The 17,804-nt window shown below is 43.7% G+C and overlaps 1 protein-coding gene across 3 annotated transcripts in view; it reads right to left on the bottom strand.

Annotated features, from left to right (window-relative positions):
* The window catches only part of LOC125467636 (protein FAM149B1), a 104,929-nt gene that overhangs the window by 25,854 nt on the left and 61,271 nt on the right, over window positions 1-17,804 (bottom strand). For all 3 annotated transcript variants that reach the window (XM_048563764.2, XM_059640344.1, XM_059640345.1), the window contains exon 12: window positions 11,872-11,995. In XM_048563764.2, coding sequence (XP_048419721.2) covers window positions 11,872-11,995 — 124 coding nt within the window. The remainder of the gene's footprint in view (window positions 1-11,871; window positions 11,996-17,804) is intronic.

Here is a 17,804-nt window from a genome sequence, read left to right as displayed (position 1 = left end):
AAAAAAAAGCTTACCTTACTGACCCTCCACACAGTCGTTTTTTTGGTTAGAGGTGGAGGATGGGTGGGAGACACTATACGCGTAGTGTTTCGGGTTAAGCTAATGCCCGAATATATCAGTTCCTTCCTGGCTTGCGTTCTCTCCACACACCCGCTGCTGAAAACAAAAGGGCCTCTGCTGCACGAAGTAAGTTTTTATACTGGAGGAGAAAACAACCTCACCTTCCCGTCGACACTCTGGCTCGCGCTGCTGCTGCTGAAAACAAGAGGGCTAACGATTGCTAACAATTGATTTTGTTTGGTCATAATTTCAAGGTGAGGGGTGAAAAATTTAAGGGAGATATTCGTGGGAAGTTCTTTACGCAGAGGGCAAAGTTCTTTACGGTGGGTGCCTGGAACACGTTGCCAGCAGAGGTGGTAGAGGCGGGCATGGTAACGCCATTTAAGATGTATCTAGACAGATACATGAATGGGCAGGGAGCAGAGGATACAGAACCTTGGAAAACAGGAGACAGGTTTAGATAGAGGATCTGGATTGGCGCATGCTTGGAGGGCCGACGCGCCTGTTACTGTGCTGCAACTTTTTTTGTTCTTTGTCCTTTGTAACACATGTGAAGTGCCTGGGAGCATTTTACAATACTAACATTGTTTTATAAATGCAAGCTGTTGTTAAATGGATAGCAAAGTAGCTACAAAACAAAGAACAGAGGATATTGATAAAGGTGATTAAATAAAATAATGCAAGGTAGGAAAGGCATTTCAAAAGGACTGAGGCATTTGTACACCATAAGAAAATTATTTGGACAGATGAATTGGAAACATAATATCAATATTTACGAACAGCACCAAATCAGGGGATCAGTCAATCCAGGGGAAGAGTGACAAAAAGCAAACATAATGAACTTGCAGAATTCATTTTAATGTACATTAATATCAGACAATGAATTTTTGTAATGGAATAAGGATGCCACCTACTGTCACTGGATTAAGAAGAAAAGCAGAACCTGAACAGGGTAGACATGTATTAAGGGATACAAATTACACAAAGTTAACAAAGTGGTTAATAAAGCTACAGATTTGGAAATCAAGTTCTGATCAAAAAAACCAAAAGAACTGCAGATAATGGTAATCAAATACAAAAACAGAAATTGCTGGAAAAACTCAGCAGGTCTGGCAGTATCTGTGGACAGAAAGCAGAATTAACTCCTTTAGAACTGGTAGCTAGGTAAAGGTTGTCATTTGTGCAAATGATGAGGTGGGGGAAGGGGCAGGAGTAAACAATAGGTGAAGATAGAGCCCAAACAGAGAGAAAAACAGTTGGACAGATAAATGACTGGGTAAAGCTCAGCCCGGAAGAATGAATAGCTGCTAATCGGTTACACATGGTAGAAGCCCATCTGGTGATGAGGCGCAGTGTATGGGATGGGAGAAAGACATGGGGGAATGTGCTCAAGTCCTTCAATTATTTGGTCCAGAAGACTGTAGAGATCCCCAGCAGAAAATAAGATACTGTTCTTCCAGCTTGCGCTGAGCTGTGCTGGAGCACTACAACAAGCCTGAGACACCTGTTGGCTAGGAAACATGGTGGTGTTTTGAATCAGCAGGCAACTGGAAGCTCAGGGTCATTTCTGCAGTCAGAACATAAATGTTCTGCAAAGTGGTCACCCTAGTCTGCACTTTATTTCCGCAGACTACAGGAGACCACATTGTGAGTAGTGAATACAGTAGACTAGATTGTGGGATGTGCAGGTAAAGCTCTGCTTCACCCCCAAGATGTGTTTGGGGCCTTGGATGGTAAGAAAGTAACAGGCAAGTGTTACATCTTCTGCAATTGCAGGGGAAGGTGCCGTGGGACTCTGGGGATGTTTTGGGAGTTAAGGAGGAGTGGTCCAGGGTGTCCAGGGGCAATGATTCCTGCAGGAGTCTGAAAAGGGAGGGGAGGGAATTATGTATGTAGTGCTGGCAACATCCCACTGGAGATGGCAGAAATGGTAGCTAATGATCCTATGGACATGGATCTAGTAGGATGGTAGGTAAGGACAAGGGGAACACTATTGTTGTTGTGGAAGGGAAGAGAAGGGCTGAGGCCCGAATTGCAGGTGATGGCTCAGACCTGGCTGAGTGCCCTGTCAATCATGGTGTTGGAGAATCCTTGTTTGAGGAAGAAGATGGGTGTTTTAGAATCTCCATTGTTGAAGTTGGAATCATCAGAACAGATGTGATGGAAATGAACGAAATGGGAGAATGAAATAGAGTCTTTACAAGAAGCAAGGTGTGAGGAAGTACAGTTAACGTAACTGTGGGGATCAGTGGGTTTGTAGTGGATATTGGTGGCCAGCCTATCCCCAGATATGGAAACAGATGTCGAGGAAGGGGAGAGATGGACCAGATGAAGGTGAGCATGGGATGGAAATTGGAAGTGAAATAGACAAACTTATCCAATTTGGGATGAGAATACTGATGGTGTCTTCAAAATGCCAGAGAAAGAGTTGTAGGTAGGGGTCAGACTAGAACAGGAATGTTCCAAGCAGCCCACAGAGACTGACATAGCTGGGGCACATGCAGGTAGCCATGGCCACACCTTTGATCTGAAGTAAGGGAGAAGAGTTAAAACAGTTGTTCAGCGTGAGGATGAGGAAGGCCAGGTAGAGAACAGCGGTGGTGGATAGTGACTGTTCAAGTCTTTTTTCCAGTAAAAAGCAGAGAGCCCTTAGACCATTCTGATAGGGGACAGACGTGTAAAGGGATTGCACATTCATGGTAAATGGGAGGTGGCTACAGCCCATGAACTGGAAAATTCTGGAACTGACGTAAAGCGTCAGAGGAACTGTGAATGTAAGTAGGAAGGGACTGGACAGGGGAAGGGTAAAAAAAGAAAAATCGAAAAAACTGCAGATGCTGTGAATCAGAAACAAAAATGGAAGTTTCTGGAAAAGCTCAGCCAGTCTGGCAGCATCTGCAGAAAGAAATCGGAACTAACGTTTCCGGTCGTGTTCTGAGGAAGAGCCACTGGGCCTAAATCATTAACTTTGATTTCTCTCCACAGATGCTGCCAGAGCTGCTGAGCTTTTCTAGCAACGTTTGTTTTTATTTGAGAAAAAAATCAAGTCAAGGTAGAGGAGTTCTGTGGGGCAGGAGCAGGCAGAAAAAATGGGTCTGCCCATTCTGTTTGTGGATTTTGGGAAGGAGGCCGTGCAGGAGCTGGTAGACTCGGAGCTTGGAGGCCGTAATGAAATGAGGTGAATGATTGTGGACAACCTAGCCTGGTGTCTCATGGTAGGGTCATGGATTAGTTGGGAGATAGGAGGAGGTAAATGAGAATCTTGGCAATGTAGAGGTCAGTATGCCAGACAACAGCATCACCCTTGTTGGTAGGCTTAATTTCAAACTCAGGGTCAGATCTGAGAGCAGTCAATTCAGAGGGAGATAGCTAAGATTGGGTAAGTGGGCGGCACTGAAATTGGGGCAATCAATGTTATGTCAACAGTTGAACAGGTTGAGTGCAGGTAAAAGGTGAGAGGGAGGGGTCCAGGTGGAGGGAGAGTATTAGAGGTGGGTGAACAGGTCTGTGAAACAGGGAGAGGACTCTTGTCCAAAAAAATGGACACAGAGGCGAAGGCAAGGGAAGGAGTTCAACGCCATGTCTTGCCTGAAATTGAATTTGTTGGGGTTGGGGGTGGTTGGAGTTGCAGACGGATAAAACTGAGACCTTTGGCGAGTACAAGATGTTCAGCATCAGACAGTGGAATGTCAGAAAGGACAGTAAATATACAATGGGAGGTGGGGTTTGGAGAGTGTATGGAGTCAAAGAAACACTGATGATAGGAGCATTCAGCCCTACAAGCTTGCTCTGCCATTCTTGACGATCATGGCTGATTGTCCAACTCAATAGCCTAATTCTGCTTTCTCCCCATGACCTTTGATTCCATTCACCCCAAGTGCTTTATTTAGTCGCCTCTTGAATACATTTAATGTTTTGGCATCAATTACTTCCTGTGGTAATGAATTCCAAAGGCTCACCACTCTGAGTGCAGAAATGTCTCATTTCCATCCTAAATGGTCTACCCGAATCTTCATACTATGATCTCTTGCTCTGGACACTCACCATCAGGAACATCCTCTCTGCGACTACCCTGTCCAGTCCTATTAGAATTTTATAAGTCTCTATGAGATCCCCCTTCATTCATCTGAACTCCAGTGAAAACAAACCCAAACTAGTCAATTTGCCCTCATACGTCAGACCTGCCATCCCCAGAATGAGTCTGGTAAACCTTCACTGCACTGCCAGAGGAGCAAGACCATCCTTCCTCAGTAAAGGATATCAAAATTCACACTGTAGGGAATCTAATCTAATCAAAACTGCATGCAATTTTCCAGGTGTGGTCTCACCAAGGCCCTCTATAACTGCAACAACACATCCCTGCTCCTGTACTCAAAACCTCTTGCAATAAAGGCCAACATACCATTTGCCTTTCCTACTGCCTGGTACACCTGCACGCCTACCTTAAGCGACTGGTGCAAAAGAACACCCAGCTTCCGCTGCACACTCCCCTCTCCCAATTTACAGCCATTAAGGTTGTAATCTGCCTTCTTGTTTTTTTCTACTGAAGTGAATAACCTCACATTTTTCCAAATTGTACTACATCTGCCATTGATTTGCCCACTCACCCAACCTGTCCAGATCATACTGAAGTATCTCTGCAACGTCATCAAGGTTTGCCCCCCCCCCCCCCACCCCAACTTGGCATTATCTGCCAACTTGAAGATGTTACATTTCGTTCCCTCATCCCAATCATTAATATCTATTGTAAATAGCTGGAGTCCCAGCACCAATCCCTGTGGCACCCCAGTAGTTACTGCCTGCCAATTTGAAAGGGACCTATTAATTCCTACTGAGATAGTAGGAACTGCAGATACTGGAGAATCTTGGCTTGCTGTGTTCATCCAGCTCTATACCTTGTTATCTCTATCATTAATTCCTACTGTTTGTTTCCTCTCTGCCAACCAGTTTCCTATCCATTTCAAAGCACTTCCCCCAATTCCATGTGCTTTAATTTTGCACATTAATCTCTTATATGGGACTCTGTCAAGTGCTTTCTGAAAGTCCAAATATACTACATCAACTCTTGTCAACTCTACTAGCTACATCTTCATAGAATTCCAACAGATTTGTCAAGCATGATTTCTCCTTCATAAATCCATGCTGACTCTGTCTGATCCTGTCAGTACTTTCTAAATACTCCACTATGAAATCCTTGATAATGGATTTGAGAATTTTCTCTACTACTGATGTTAGGCTCACCGGTCTATAGGTCCCTGTTTCCTCTCTACATTTCTTTTTGAATTTTGGTGTGACATTTGCCACCTTCCAATCTGCAGGAACTGTTCCAGAGTCTATAGAATCCTGCAAGATGACCAACAATGCATCCACTATCTCCAGAGCTACTTCCTTAAGTACTCTGTGATGTAGATTATCAGGTCCTGGGGATTTATTGGCCTTCAATCCCCACAATTTTCCCTACTAATATTGATCTCCCTCACATCTTCTCTCTCACTAAATCTTGCATCCTCCAACAATTTTGGTATCTGATTTGTATTCTCTGTTGTGAAGACAGAACCAAGGTATGAATTCAGTTGCTCAGCCATTTCTTCACTCCCTATTATACATTCTTTCATTTCTGTCTGTAGGGGACACATTCTTTCATTTCTGTCTGTAGGGGACCAACATTTATCTTTACTACTCTCTTGATCTTTATGTACCTATAGAAACTCTTGGTGTCAGTCTTTATGTTCCCTGCAAGCTTACTTTTGTCCTGTATTTTCCCCCTCTTAATCAATCCTTTGGTCCTTCTTTGCTGAATTCTAAACTGTTCCCAATCTTCAGATTTATTAGTTTTCTTGGGCAATCTCTTATTTCCTTTGCAAGACATGGTTGGGCCTCTTAACCATTTTGCTTTTGCAACAGACAGAAGATAAACAGTTGCTGCAGTTCCCCCATGCGTTCCTTGAATGTTAGCCATTGCCTTTCCACTGTCATCCCTTTAAGTAATTCTCCCTGATCTATCAAGGCTAACTCATGCCTCATAACCTTTATTAAGGTTCAGCACTTTAGTCTCTGAATCAACAATATCTCACTCCATCTTGACAAAAAATTCTATCATGTAATGGTTGCTTTTCCACAAGGGGTCTCTCACAGCTAAATTAGCAATGATTCCCTTCTCATTTCACAGCACCCAGACTAAGATGGCCTATTCTCTAGTACCTCCACATATTGGTCAAGAAAGCCATGCCATATACACTCCAGGAATTCCTCCTCTATGGCACTGTGGCTAGTTTGATTTAACAGTCAGAGGGAGGCGGAGGGTAGGGGGGGGGGGGGGCGTGGGTATCTCTGAGTTGTTGCATCTTGTGTCCCTTAATGCCTGAAAGGCAAAGAAGTTTCTTGTTAGAATATCAAATGAGCTGGATGGTGAAACAGCAAAGTGGGGTGCAAAGCAGCTCTGAACAAGCGTGAGGTGATGATAATACAAAGAGGTCAAATTTCTGAAGAATAATCACTGGACTTGAAATGTTAACTCTGCTTTCTCTCCACAGATACTGCCAGACCTACTGAGTTTTTCTAACAATTTCTGTACTTTTTACTGAATAAAGTACTGATATTTATTTCTAAATTAAATGCATTCTAAAACAAATATGTTGTAGAGAACATTCACTGGATATCACATTTGAGGTGCTTTACATTATTCTTGTCTTTACATCACAAAAAGCTTGTCGAAGCTCTGGAAAAAGGACAGAACACATGTACCGGGATGATGCCGGATCTGAGAAGGCTGAAGTATGAAGAAAGACCAAACACATTGAACAACTGGATCTTCAAGCCTGAAAGATAGGCTTTAAACAAAAACTCAGAATGGTCACAACAGTTTCAATGAAATTTGCTGCACTGCTGCTTTCAACCTTTGAGCAGCTTTGGGACTTCCTGCTCTGTCAGGGACTCTTGAACTGAGAGTGGCTTGCTGCACTGTCAGCAACTTCCACACGGTCAGGAATAAGAGAACAGTGTGAAGCTGGACGAACACAGCAGGCCAAGCAGCATCTCAAGAGCACAAAAGCTGACGTTTCGGGCCTAGACTCTTCATCAGGAATGTTACTTTTTGCACTAGCAGGGACATACTGCACTGTCAGAGATTTCCTGCTTATCAGGGATGGGACTTCTTACACAATCATGGACCTGCTGCACAATGGAAGACTTCCTGCACTGTCAGGGATTTGCTGCACTGTTAGGAACTTCTTGCACTATAACCAATCTAATTGAAGATCCAATTGAGGTAAAATTAAAGCATGAAAGATTCAACACACATTATGCTAAATGATTTGTTGGTGTTGCTGAGGAAGGAACGCTAGCCATGCCATGGTGGGATGTGGATGTGTGGAGGAAATCACCAAGTTCTTCACAAATTGCTCATTTGTATCTTTATTTAGTTTGCCCATCAGATGACGACCCCCTTGGTACTGCACTGGAGTGACAACCTGAATTTTGGTGAGGGTGAGAAAGGAAAGTGAATTTGACACCGCAACCTTTCAGGATCTTATTGAATGGTTGAGCAGACTCGAAGGGCTGAATGAACTATTCTTGATCCTAAATTCTGTGCTACTACAATCTCAAGATCTAGACTAGGGATTTAAAAATCTCACTTAGTGATTGCGGACAGAATTTTTAACTGCATTATGCATTATACCTAAATCTATTCTGTCTATAGTTATTGTCAAATCAAAAGTAATTTCTGTAATAGACCCGAGATGCTGGAAATACTGGACAAGATAGCATCTGCTGAGAAAGAAACCAGTGTTCATCCAGCTCCACACTTTGTTATCTTGGAAAATATTACAAATGCAACAATTTTAAACAAATATAGTGAACAAGAAAGGAAAGAGGTGTGGAGGAAGGCCTCTGAAAGATAGGAGTGATTAGTAAAAGGAAATGGTAGTGGACAAGTAAAAAGCAAAAGATGGTGAAAACCCAACTTCTATCCAATGCAATAGTATATGGGACAAATATGTTTGTGTTAGATTGTGGCAGGAAAAACAGTAAATGTCAAAGCAATGTCATAGTTGTGAGGTGACTGGAGTAATAATCCAGAACACCAGATTAATGTTCTGGTTGAAATCCCAACATGGCACAAAATGAAATTTGAACGCAATACTGCAATAGAATTTTTCTAAAAATTGCCGAAACTGGAAAGTTTGATCTAACGGGAGAGACTGAATAGGCTGGGGCTATTTTCCCTGGACGATCGGAGACTGAAGGCTGATCTTATAGACCTTTATAAAATCATGAGCGGCTTGATAGGGTAACTAGCCAAGATCTTTTTCCCAGGGTGGGGAAGTCCAGAACTTGAAGGCATCAGTTTAAGGTGAGCGGGGCAAGTTTAAACAAGGGCCCGAGGGCTAACGTTTTCACATCGAGGTTGATGCATGTATGGAATGAGCCGTCAGATGAAATGGTGGAGTTGGGTACAACTACAATGTTTAAAAGGCATCTGGATGGATATATGAATAGGAAGGGTTTAGAGGGATATGGGGCAAATGCTGGCAAGTAGAACTGAGTCAGATTGGGATGTCTGGCCAGCTCAGACAAGTTCAACGAAAGGGTCTGGTTCCCTACTCTCCGACTCAAAGTATAGCCTGATGGCAACCAGATAACCATTGTTAATTGTCGTAAAAACATACCTGGTTTGTGATGTCTTTCAGGGAAGGAAAATGCCATTGTTACCTAGTCTACTCTATATGTGACTTTAGATCCATGGGAATGTGGTTGATTCTTAACTACCATCTTGGTAATTAGGGGTGGACAATAAATACTATCCGAATCAGTGATGCTCCCAGCCCATGTGTGAATAAAAACAGGCAGTTTCATGCACAGTCAAGATATATTCCCTTGAAAAGGAAAGGTAGGGCTCACTGCTTGAACAAAGACGAAAAAAAAATAAAGAAGAGGAGAAGTGTTCTTAGGATAGATGCCAGGTAGAGAAAAAAAAAAATCATAGGATGGATATAGAATTATAGCAGGCCATTTGGCCCATCAAGACTACACCAACCCTCCGAAGATCATCCTACCCAGACCCAGACCCAGACCCAGAAGCTTGTGTTCTCCGTGGCTAATCCACCTAGCCTGCACATCACTGGACATTATGGGAAATTTAGTACTGCTAATCCATCTAACCCGCACATCTTTGGACTGTGGGAGGAAACCCACGCAGACACAGGGAGAACATGCAAACCCCACACAAACAGTTGCTCGAGGGTGGAATCAAACTCAGGTCCCTGGCGCTGTGAGGCAGGAGTTCTAACCACTGAACCACCATGTGCAGAGGGTGGTTACAAATAAAATATGAAAGGCAAAGAGAGAGTATAAAATAGACTAGCAGCTGAAAAAAAATGGAAATTCCAAAGACCTTTTTTTAGGCTTATAAATAGCAAAGGAATGGTAAAGGTAGGAGTGCAGCTGATTATGGCCCAAAAAGGGCAGTTACATATGGAGGAAGAGGGCATGGCTGAGGTATTAAAGTAAATTTGCTAGACAGAGTGCTATCCAGGCCTTGGTGACGAAGAGGGAAGTTGGTTACTGGAAGGGTTTTATTACTGTTCATAAGAGTGTATTGGATAGAATGTCTGCACAAAGATTGATAAGATATCAGGACCAGATGAGACATATTTAGAATATTGAGGAAATAACTGAAATAATAGAGATGCTAGCCAAAATTTTCAGTCTACCTTAGATTCAGGTGTTATGCCAGGGGACTTGAGAACTGCAAATATTAGTCTTGTCCAAAAGTGGATGTAAAGAGAAACCCAGCAACTACAGCTGGGACTTTGGTGATGGGGAAGCTGCTAGGAACAATACCTTGGGCAAAATTAATAGGTACGTGGAGAAATGCAGATTAACTCAGGAATCCTAGCAGGGTTTCTTCAGGGAGAAAAAAGTGTTAAGTTGCTGGAGGATTTTTTTGAAGCGGGGCCGAAGAGGATCAATGAGGACAATGCTGTTGGTCTGGTGTACATGGACTTCCATAAAATATTTGATATAGTAGCATACAACAGATCTCTGAGCAGTTGCTTTAGCTCATTGGATAAAGGGGGCATTTACAACCTTGAAATGAAATTCATTGAATTAGAAGAAAGTGACAGTAATGGTTAATGACTGTTTTTTGAGCTGGTGGAAGGTTTGTTGCATGATGCCCAGAATTCATTTTGATACCCTTGCTTTTCCTGATATATATTAATATTAAAATCTTGGTGTACAGGGCACAGTTTCAAAATATGTTAATGATGTGAAAGTTGGAAGACTTGCTAATTTTGAGAAGGGTACTGTAAAACTCCAAAAGGCCATACACAAGTTTGTGCAATGGGGGAAAAGTGGCAGTTGTGGAAAAGTATGAGGTGATACATTTTAGAAGGATGAACATAATAAGCTAAAGGATACGATGCTGAAGGGGATGCAGAAGTAGAGAGACCTGGCTGAATTTATGCATGAGTCACTAAACGTGGCAGAACAGGTTGACAACATAGTTAATAAAAAATCCTAGACTTCATTAATAAGGGCACAGAGTACAAGAGAAAGGACGTTACATTGAACTAAAGTTGATACCAGATCTGCCTCAGATGGAATACGATAAATACTCACTCAAAGTGGTGCAGTTGATTTCCAGAATTTGTGGTTGATTTCCTAAAAATCACTAATTTCAGTAGATCACAGCTTTCCACAAGAACCAATGTTAAATTTAAAATTAGGTTCCATTGGACGGTTTTTCCCCCCAGAATACATCAATATGCAAGTTGAAATATCATATCACGTATGTATAGCACTGTCTATTCCTAACTGAAATAATGTACATAATTAATTAAATCACTAAATATATAAAAAAAATACAAAATGTGAAGTCTCTGCTCTTACCAGGCATGAGACTGTTCTGTCATTAGAAGCTCATCACGCCTCAAGCAAGGACAGAATTTGAAAAGGACAGTCCTTTGTGGTAATACCCCTTGTATAATAAGACTCCATCTAATGAATAAACTTAGTGCGGGAAATCCACAGATTCCTTGCACTGACCAACCTCTGCCACTGGATACAGCCTTTGTTAGAAATTCTGAACCACAGTCAGAGAAGCGGAGAGCTTCACGGGCAAAGGGAGTCAAGGCGAGGGAGGGTAGGAAGCAAAGGCAGGTGGGGTTGGACAAGCTAGGAGTCAAGATGAGGGCTAGGACAGATGAAGACAATGTCAAAGAGAAACAAAGCTGGAGGAGGTAACTTCAGGAATTAATATAAGAATGGAGACAATGATATTAAACCAAGTCTGCAAAACAATGCAAGGAAATAGGCTTTAAAAGTAAAACAAAATTACATTAAGTAAGGTGACATAAAGCAAGGGCTTATGTCATTTTCTGAACACCATGCTTTAAATAAGATACAAAGACATCAGAGACTGTACAAAGAATTGTTCCTGTGATGTGGTAGGAATGCCTTCCTTGGAGAATTTATGTTTGAGAGCAGATTTGATTGAGGTATTCAAAATCATGAAGGATAGAAAAAAGAAACCTTAGAAAATACAGCAAGTAAGGAATATTTTAGAATTCCAAATCTGCTTAATGTTGCTTAACATTTTAAATCAGGAATGCAAACAAATAGGAGTGAGCATAAATTTTAAATTGTCAATAAGTGTGTGTGTCACAGTTTCAAATCAACAAAAAGAAGCATGACCGCTGGAGCTTATCAACAAGACAACACTTAGTTGCAGGTATGAATTGTGAACATTATTACACATAACGTGGCAATAACAGAAGCAGGTTCCAGCTGGGCAAGTTTATCAGGTACCTGTGGTCTGTGGTCAGTTAACTTTCCAGCTGAATGATCAACATCAACGCTGCCGATAGGTGGAAGCAGGGCATTGTGTCTCAGAGGCAGAGTTGGGGCAGAGAGACGATCACTTGCTGTTTGTCTATAAGCAAAAAGACACAACAAAAAAATTGTGAGGCTGCATAAGACCATAAGATGAAGGAGCAGAAGTAGGCAACTCAGCCCATCAAGTTGCCTTGAGAGTCCTCAACACTGACTCCAAACCCTAGGAATTTTCACGGCATCAGTCAAACATGTGCAAGCTAACCTCTTGCTGATTACTATATACTGTCCTCCCTTGGATGTTGAATCAGTATTCTGCCATGTTGAACACCATGTGGAAGAAGCATTGAGAATGTACAATGGTGGTGGGGGGGGAGCTTCAAGGACCATCACCAAGTGTAGCTCAGCAGCAAACTACTGATTTGATTTGATTTATTATTGTCACATGTTCCAACAGACAGTGAAAAGTATCGTGTTGCATGCTAGCCAGGCAAATCATACCATAAGTAAGTACAACCAGGTCATAGAAGAGAATTCAGAACATAGTGTTACAGCTACAAAAAAAGCTCAGAGAAAGATCAACTCTAATGAGGTCTGTTCGTAAGTCTGACAACAGTGGGGAAGAAGCTGTTCTTGAATCTGTTGGTATGTGCTTTCATTCTTTTATATCTTCTGCCTGATGGAAAAGGGTGAAAGCAAATATAACCGAGGTGGGAGGGAGTCTCCAAGCCTGCCCTCCCATACAAAAACTCTCTTGGCTTATTCCTCTGACAGCTTCCTATTCATACATTTGCCCATAATTTTCCTATTTGTGTCTGCTTCTACCACCTCCTCTGGCAACACGTTCCAGGCACTCACCACCCTTTGTATGAAAAACATGCCTCGCACATCTCTTTTAAACTTCTCCCCTGCACCTTGAATCTGTGTCCCCTAGTAATTGACGCCTCCACCCTGAGAAAAAGCCTTATACTTTCCACCCTATTCATGCCAGAACTGCACGTAATGTTCCAGGTGTGGCCTAACTAAAGTATCATTGAGTCCCTCCAGTGAGGAAACAGGCCATTCAGCCCAACAGGTCCATACCACCTCTCCAAAGAGCTTCTCATCCAGACCGATTCCCCTTTCCCTGCATTTCCCATGTCTAACCCACCTAATCTAAACATTCCTGGATACAATGGGTAATTTAGCATGGCCAATCTACCTACCCTGTACATCTTTGGGTTGTGGGAAGAAAGAAACTGATCACCCAAAGGAAACCCATGCAGACATGAGAAGAATGTGCAAACTCCACACAGACAGTTGCCCAAGGGCGGAATCAAACCTGGGTCCCTGGTGCTGTGAGGCAGCAGTGCTAACCACAGAGCCACTGTTCTATAAAACTACAGCATAACCTGTCTATCCTTATACTCAATGATATTTCCAATGAAGGCAAGCATGCCATTGGCCTTTTTTTACTACCTTATCTACTTGCGCTGCTCCCTTCAATGATTTGTGGACCTGCACACCCAGATCTCGCTGCATATCACTACTCCTAAGGGTTCTTCTGTTCACTGTACAATTTCCACCCGTACTTGACTTTCCAAAATGCAACACCTCACATTTGTTCAGAATAAATGCCATCTGTTATTTTTCTGCCCATGTCTCCAACTGATCTATGTCCTGCTGTATCCACTGACAATCCTCCTCATTATCCACAACTCCACCAATCTTTGTGTCATCTGCAAACTTACTAATTAGACCAGCTACATTTTCTTCCAAATCATTTATGTTGACCATGAACAGCAGAGGTCCCAGCACTGATCCCTGTGGAACACCACTAGTCATAGCCCTCCATTCCAAAAAGCACCCTTCTTACTGCCACCCTCTAATTGCTATGACTAAGCCAGTTCTACAACCATCTTGCCAGCTCACCCTTGATACCATGTGACTTCACATTTTGTACCAGTCTGCCAGTGAGGGACCTTGTCAAATGCTTTACCTAAGTCCATGTAGACAACATCAACTGCTTTTCTCTCAATCATCTTTGTCACCTCCTCAGAAAACTTGATCAAGTTAGTGAGGCATGACCTCCCCCACACAAAACCATGCTGTTTATTACTAACAAGTTCATCTGCTTCTAAATCTTGTCTCTGAGAATCCTTTCCAATAATTTCCCGAACACTGATGTGTGACTCACAGGCCTGTAACTTCCTAGATTATCCCTGCTACCCTTCTTAAACAATGGGACAATGTTGGCTATTCTCCAGACCACTGGGACCTCATTTGTGGGCAAAGAGGATACAAAAGAAGTCTGTTAATGGTACAGCAATTTAGTTCGTTGCCTCCTTCTGCATTCTGGAATAGATCCCATTGGGATCTGGTGACTTATCTACTTTAATACGTTTTAAGATGTACAACATCTCTTCCTTTTTAATAGCAACTTTGCTTAGAAATTTGACACTCATTATCCTTGTCCAATTTCTTCTTTTTGGTGAATACTGACACAAAATATTCGTTTAGGACCTCAGCTTCCTCTTTTGGCTCCACACATACATTTCCTCCTTTGTCCTCGAGAGGACTAAGCCTTTTCCTGGACCCCTTTTGCTTCTTATACATGAATCCCAAGGCTTTCCATACTCCTCAATCCTGTTTGCTAATAACTTTTCATGAGCCTTTTTAGCCCTTCTCATTCCTTGTTTCTTTCCTACTTTCCCGATATACTTCCAAGGCCTTCATCAGTGCCCATCTTCCTAAACCCTATGTATGCTTCCTTTCTCTTTTTGACCAAGGTCCTAACATCCCTGGTCATCCAAGGTTCATGTAACTTGCCACACCTATCTTTCATTCTCGCAGGAACATGCCCACCTTAACAACTGCCATTTGAAATACTCCAACATACCTGATATGAATTTACCCTCAAACGGCCACTTCCAATCAACATTCTCCAGTTCCTGCCTAGTACTTTGCCTTCCCCCAATTTAACATCCTCACCTGCGGACTGCTGTTATTCCTGTCCATGATTATCTGAAAACTCATGGTATTATGGTCACTACTCCCAACATGCTCCCCCACTGAAACTTCACTCGCCTGGCCAGACTCCTTGCCCAAATCCAGGTCCAACGTAACCCCTTTCCTGGGCTGTTTACAGACTGTGTCAAGAATCCCTCCTGAATGGTCCTTACAAATTCTGCCCCATCCAAGCACCTAGCACGAAGGGAGTCTCAGTCAATACAGGGGAAGTTAAAATCACCGACAACAACCCTGCTGTCTTTACATGTTTCCAAAATTTGTCTACAAATTGTCTCCTCTATCTCCTACTAGCAGTTGGGAGGCCTGTCGTATATCTGGTCACTACACTACCAGAGGGATGTATGTGGTTGCTGTAGACAGAGTACAGAAAAGGTTTATCAGGATGTTTCCTGATATGGGGGATTTTAGCTAAGAAGAAAGGTTGAATAGACTGTTTTTGTTTTCACTGGACTGCAGGAGGTTGAGGGGCCACGTATAGAAGTTTATAAGATTGTGATTGGCATGGACAGAGTGTAAAATATGAAGTTTTTTCCCCAGGGTAGAAGGCTCAATCACTAGGGGACACATCTTCAAGATGCAAGGGTGGGGTAGGGTGGGGGGGGAGGATGTTTAAAAGAGACGTGCGAGGCACGTTTTTCACACAAGGAGTGGCGAGTGCCTCCAAAGTGCTACCACAGGCAGTAGTGAAAGTAGACATAATAGGAGCATTCAAGAAGCACCTGCAAGAATTCATAAATAGGAAGGGAATAGAGGGATACAGATTCTGGAAGTGAAGGCAATTTTAATATGGAAGGGCAAAATGTGTCAGTGCAGGCTTGGAGGGCAGGAGAGCCTGTTTCTGTGCTGTATTGCTCTTTGCTCTTTTATATACCCAGCATTGTGATATCACTTTTCCTATTCCTAAGTTCTACCTATATTGCCCCATTGCACGAGTCCATTGATGTAGCCTTCCACAGTACAGCTGTGAGATACTCATTTACCAGTAATGCAACTCCCCATCCCTTTCACATCCCCTTCTATCACACCTGAAACATGTACATCCTGGACATTCCGCTGCTAGTGCTGACCCTGTCTCAGCCATAAATTCAGCCTAAATTGGTAGGATGGTAAACAGTGAGGAGGATATCCTTAGATTACAGCAGGATATAGGCAGGCTAGACAAATAGGTTGGTTAGTGGCAAACAGAATTCAATCGCTTAAATGTGAGGTGACGTACATGGGTAGGACAAACAAGGCAAGGGAATACATGACGAATTGTTGGACCCTGGGAAGCACTGAAGATGTCAACCAGTCCCTTCAGATATCAAGATAACAAAGTGTGAGGCTGGATGAACACAGCAGGCCAAGCAGCATCTCAGGAGCACAAAAACTGACGTTTCGGGCCTGGACCCTTCATCAGAGAAGGAGATGGGGAGAGGTTTCTGAAATAAATAGGGAGCAAGGGGGAAGTGGACCAAAGATGGACAGAGGAGAAGATAGGTGGAGAGGAGCATAGGGGTGGGGAGGGGATAGGTCAGCCCGGGGAGGACGGAAGGGTCAGGAAGGCGGGATGAGGTTGGTAGGTGGGAAATGGAGGTGTGGCTTGAGGTGGAAGGGCAAGGTGAGAGGACGAACAGGTTCGGGAGGCGGGGATGTGCTGGGCTAGTTTTGCAATGCAGTGGGGAGAGGGGACGAGCTGGGCTGGTGTTGGGATGCAGTGGGGGAGGGGGAGATTTTGAAGCTTGTGAAGTCCACATGGATACCATTGTGCTGCAGGGTTCCCTAGCGGAATATGAGTTGCTGTTCCTGCAACCTTCGGGTAGCAATCACTGTGGCACTGCAGGAGGCCCAGGATGGACATGTCGTCTAAGGAATGGGAGGGGGAGTTAAAATGGTTTGCAACTGGGAGGTGCAAGTTGTTTGTTGCGAACCGAGCGGAAGTGTTCTACAAAGCGGTCCCCAAGCCTCCGATTGGTTTCCCCAATGTAGAGGAAGCCACACCGGGTACAGTGGATACAGTATACCACATTGACAGGTGTGCAGGTGAATATCTACTCTTTATGGAAAGTCATCTTGGGGCTTGGGATGGGGGTGAGGGAGGGGGTGTGGGGACAAGTGTAGCACTTCCTGCGGTTGCAGGGGAAGGTGCCGGGTGTGGTGGGGTTGGAGGGCAGTGTGGAGCAGACAAGGGAGTCACGGAGAGAGTGGTCTCTCCAGAAGGTAGACAAGGGTGGGGATGGAAAAAATATCTTGGGTGGTGGGGTCAGATTGTAGATGGCGGAAGTGTCGAAGGATAATGCGTTGTATCCGGAGGTTGGTGGGGTGGTATGTGAGGACAAGGGGGATTCTCTGAGGGAGGTTATTGCGAGGGCAGGGTGTGAGGGATGTGTTGCGGGAAATGCAGGAGACACAGTCAAGGGCGTTCTCCACCACTGCGGGGGGGGAAGTTGCGGTCCTTGAAGAACACGGACATCTGGAATGTGCGGGAGTGGAATGCTCCATCCTGGGAGGAGATGCGGCGGAGGCGAAGGCATTAGGAATAGGGGATGGAATTTTTGCAGGGGGCGTGGGTGTGAAGAGGTGTATTCTAGGTAGCTTTGGGAGTCAGTGGGCTTGAAGTGGACATCGATTTCTAGCTGGTTGCCTGAGATGGAGACAGAGAGGCCCAGGAAGGTGAGGGATGTGTTGGAGATGGTGCAGGTGAACTTGAGGTTGGGGTGGAAGGTGTTGGTGAAGTGGATGAACTGTTCAAGCTCCTCTTGGGAGCGAGAGGTGGTGCCAATACAGTCATCAATGTAACGGAGGAAAAGGTGAGGTTTGGGGCCAGGGTAGGTGCGGAAGAGGGACTGTTACACATAACCTACAAAGAGGCAGGCATAGCTTGGGCCCATGTAGGTACCCATGGCCACCCGCTTGGTCTG

The sequence above is a fragment of the Stegostoma tigrinum genome, chromosome 37, assembly GCF_030684315.1.
Source record: "Stegostoma tigrinum isolate sSteTig4 chromosome 37, sSteTig4.hap1, whole genome shotgun sequence".
Classification (NCBI taxonomy): Eukaryota; Metazoa; Chordata; class Chondrichthyes; order Orectolobiformes; family Stegostomatidae; genus Stegostoma; species Stegostoma tigrinum.
Note: the sequence above shows the minus strand (reverse complement) of the source record. Positions and strands in the feature narration are given on the sequence as shown.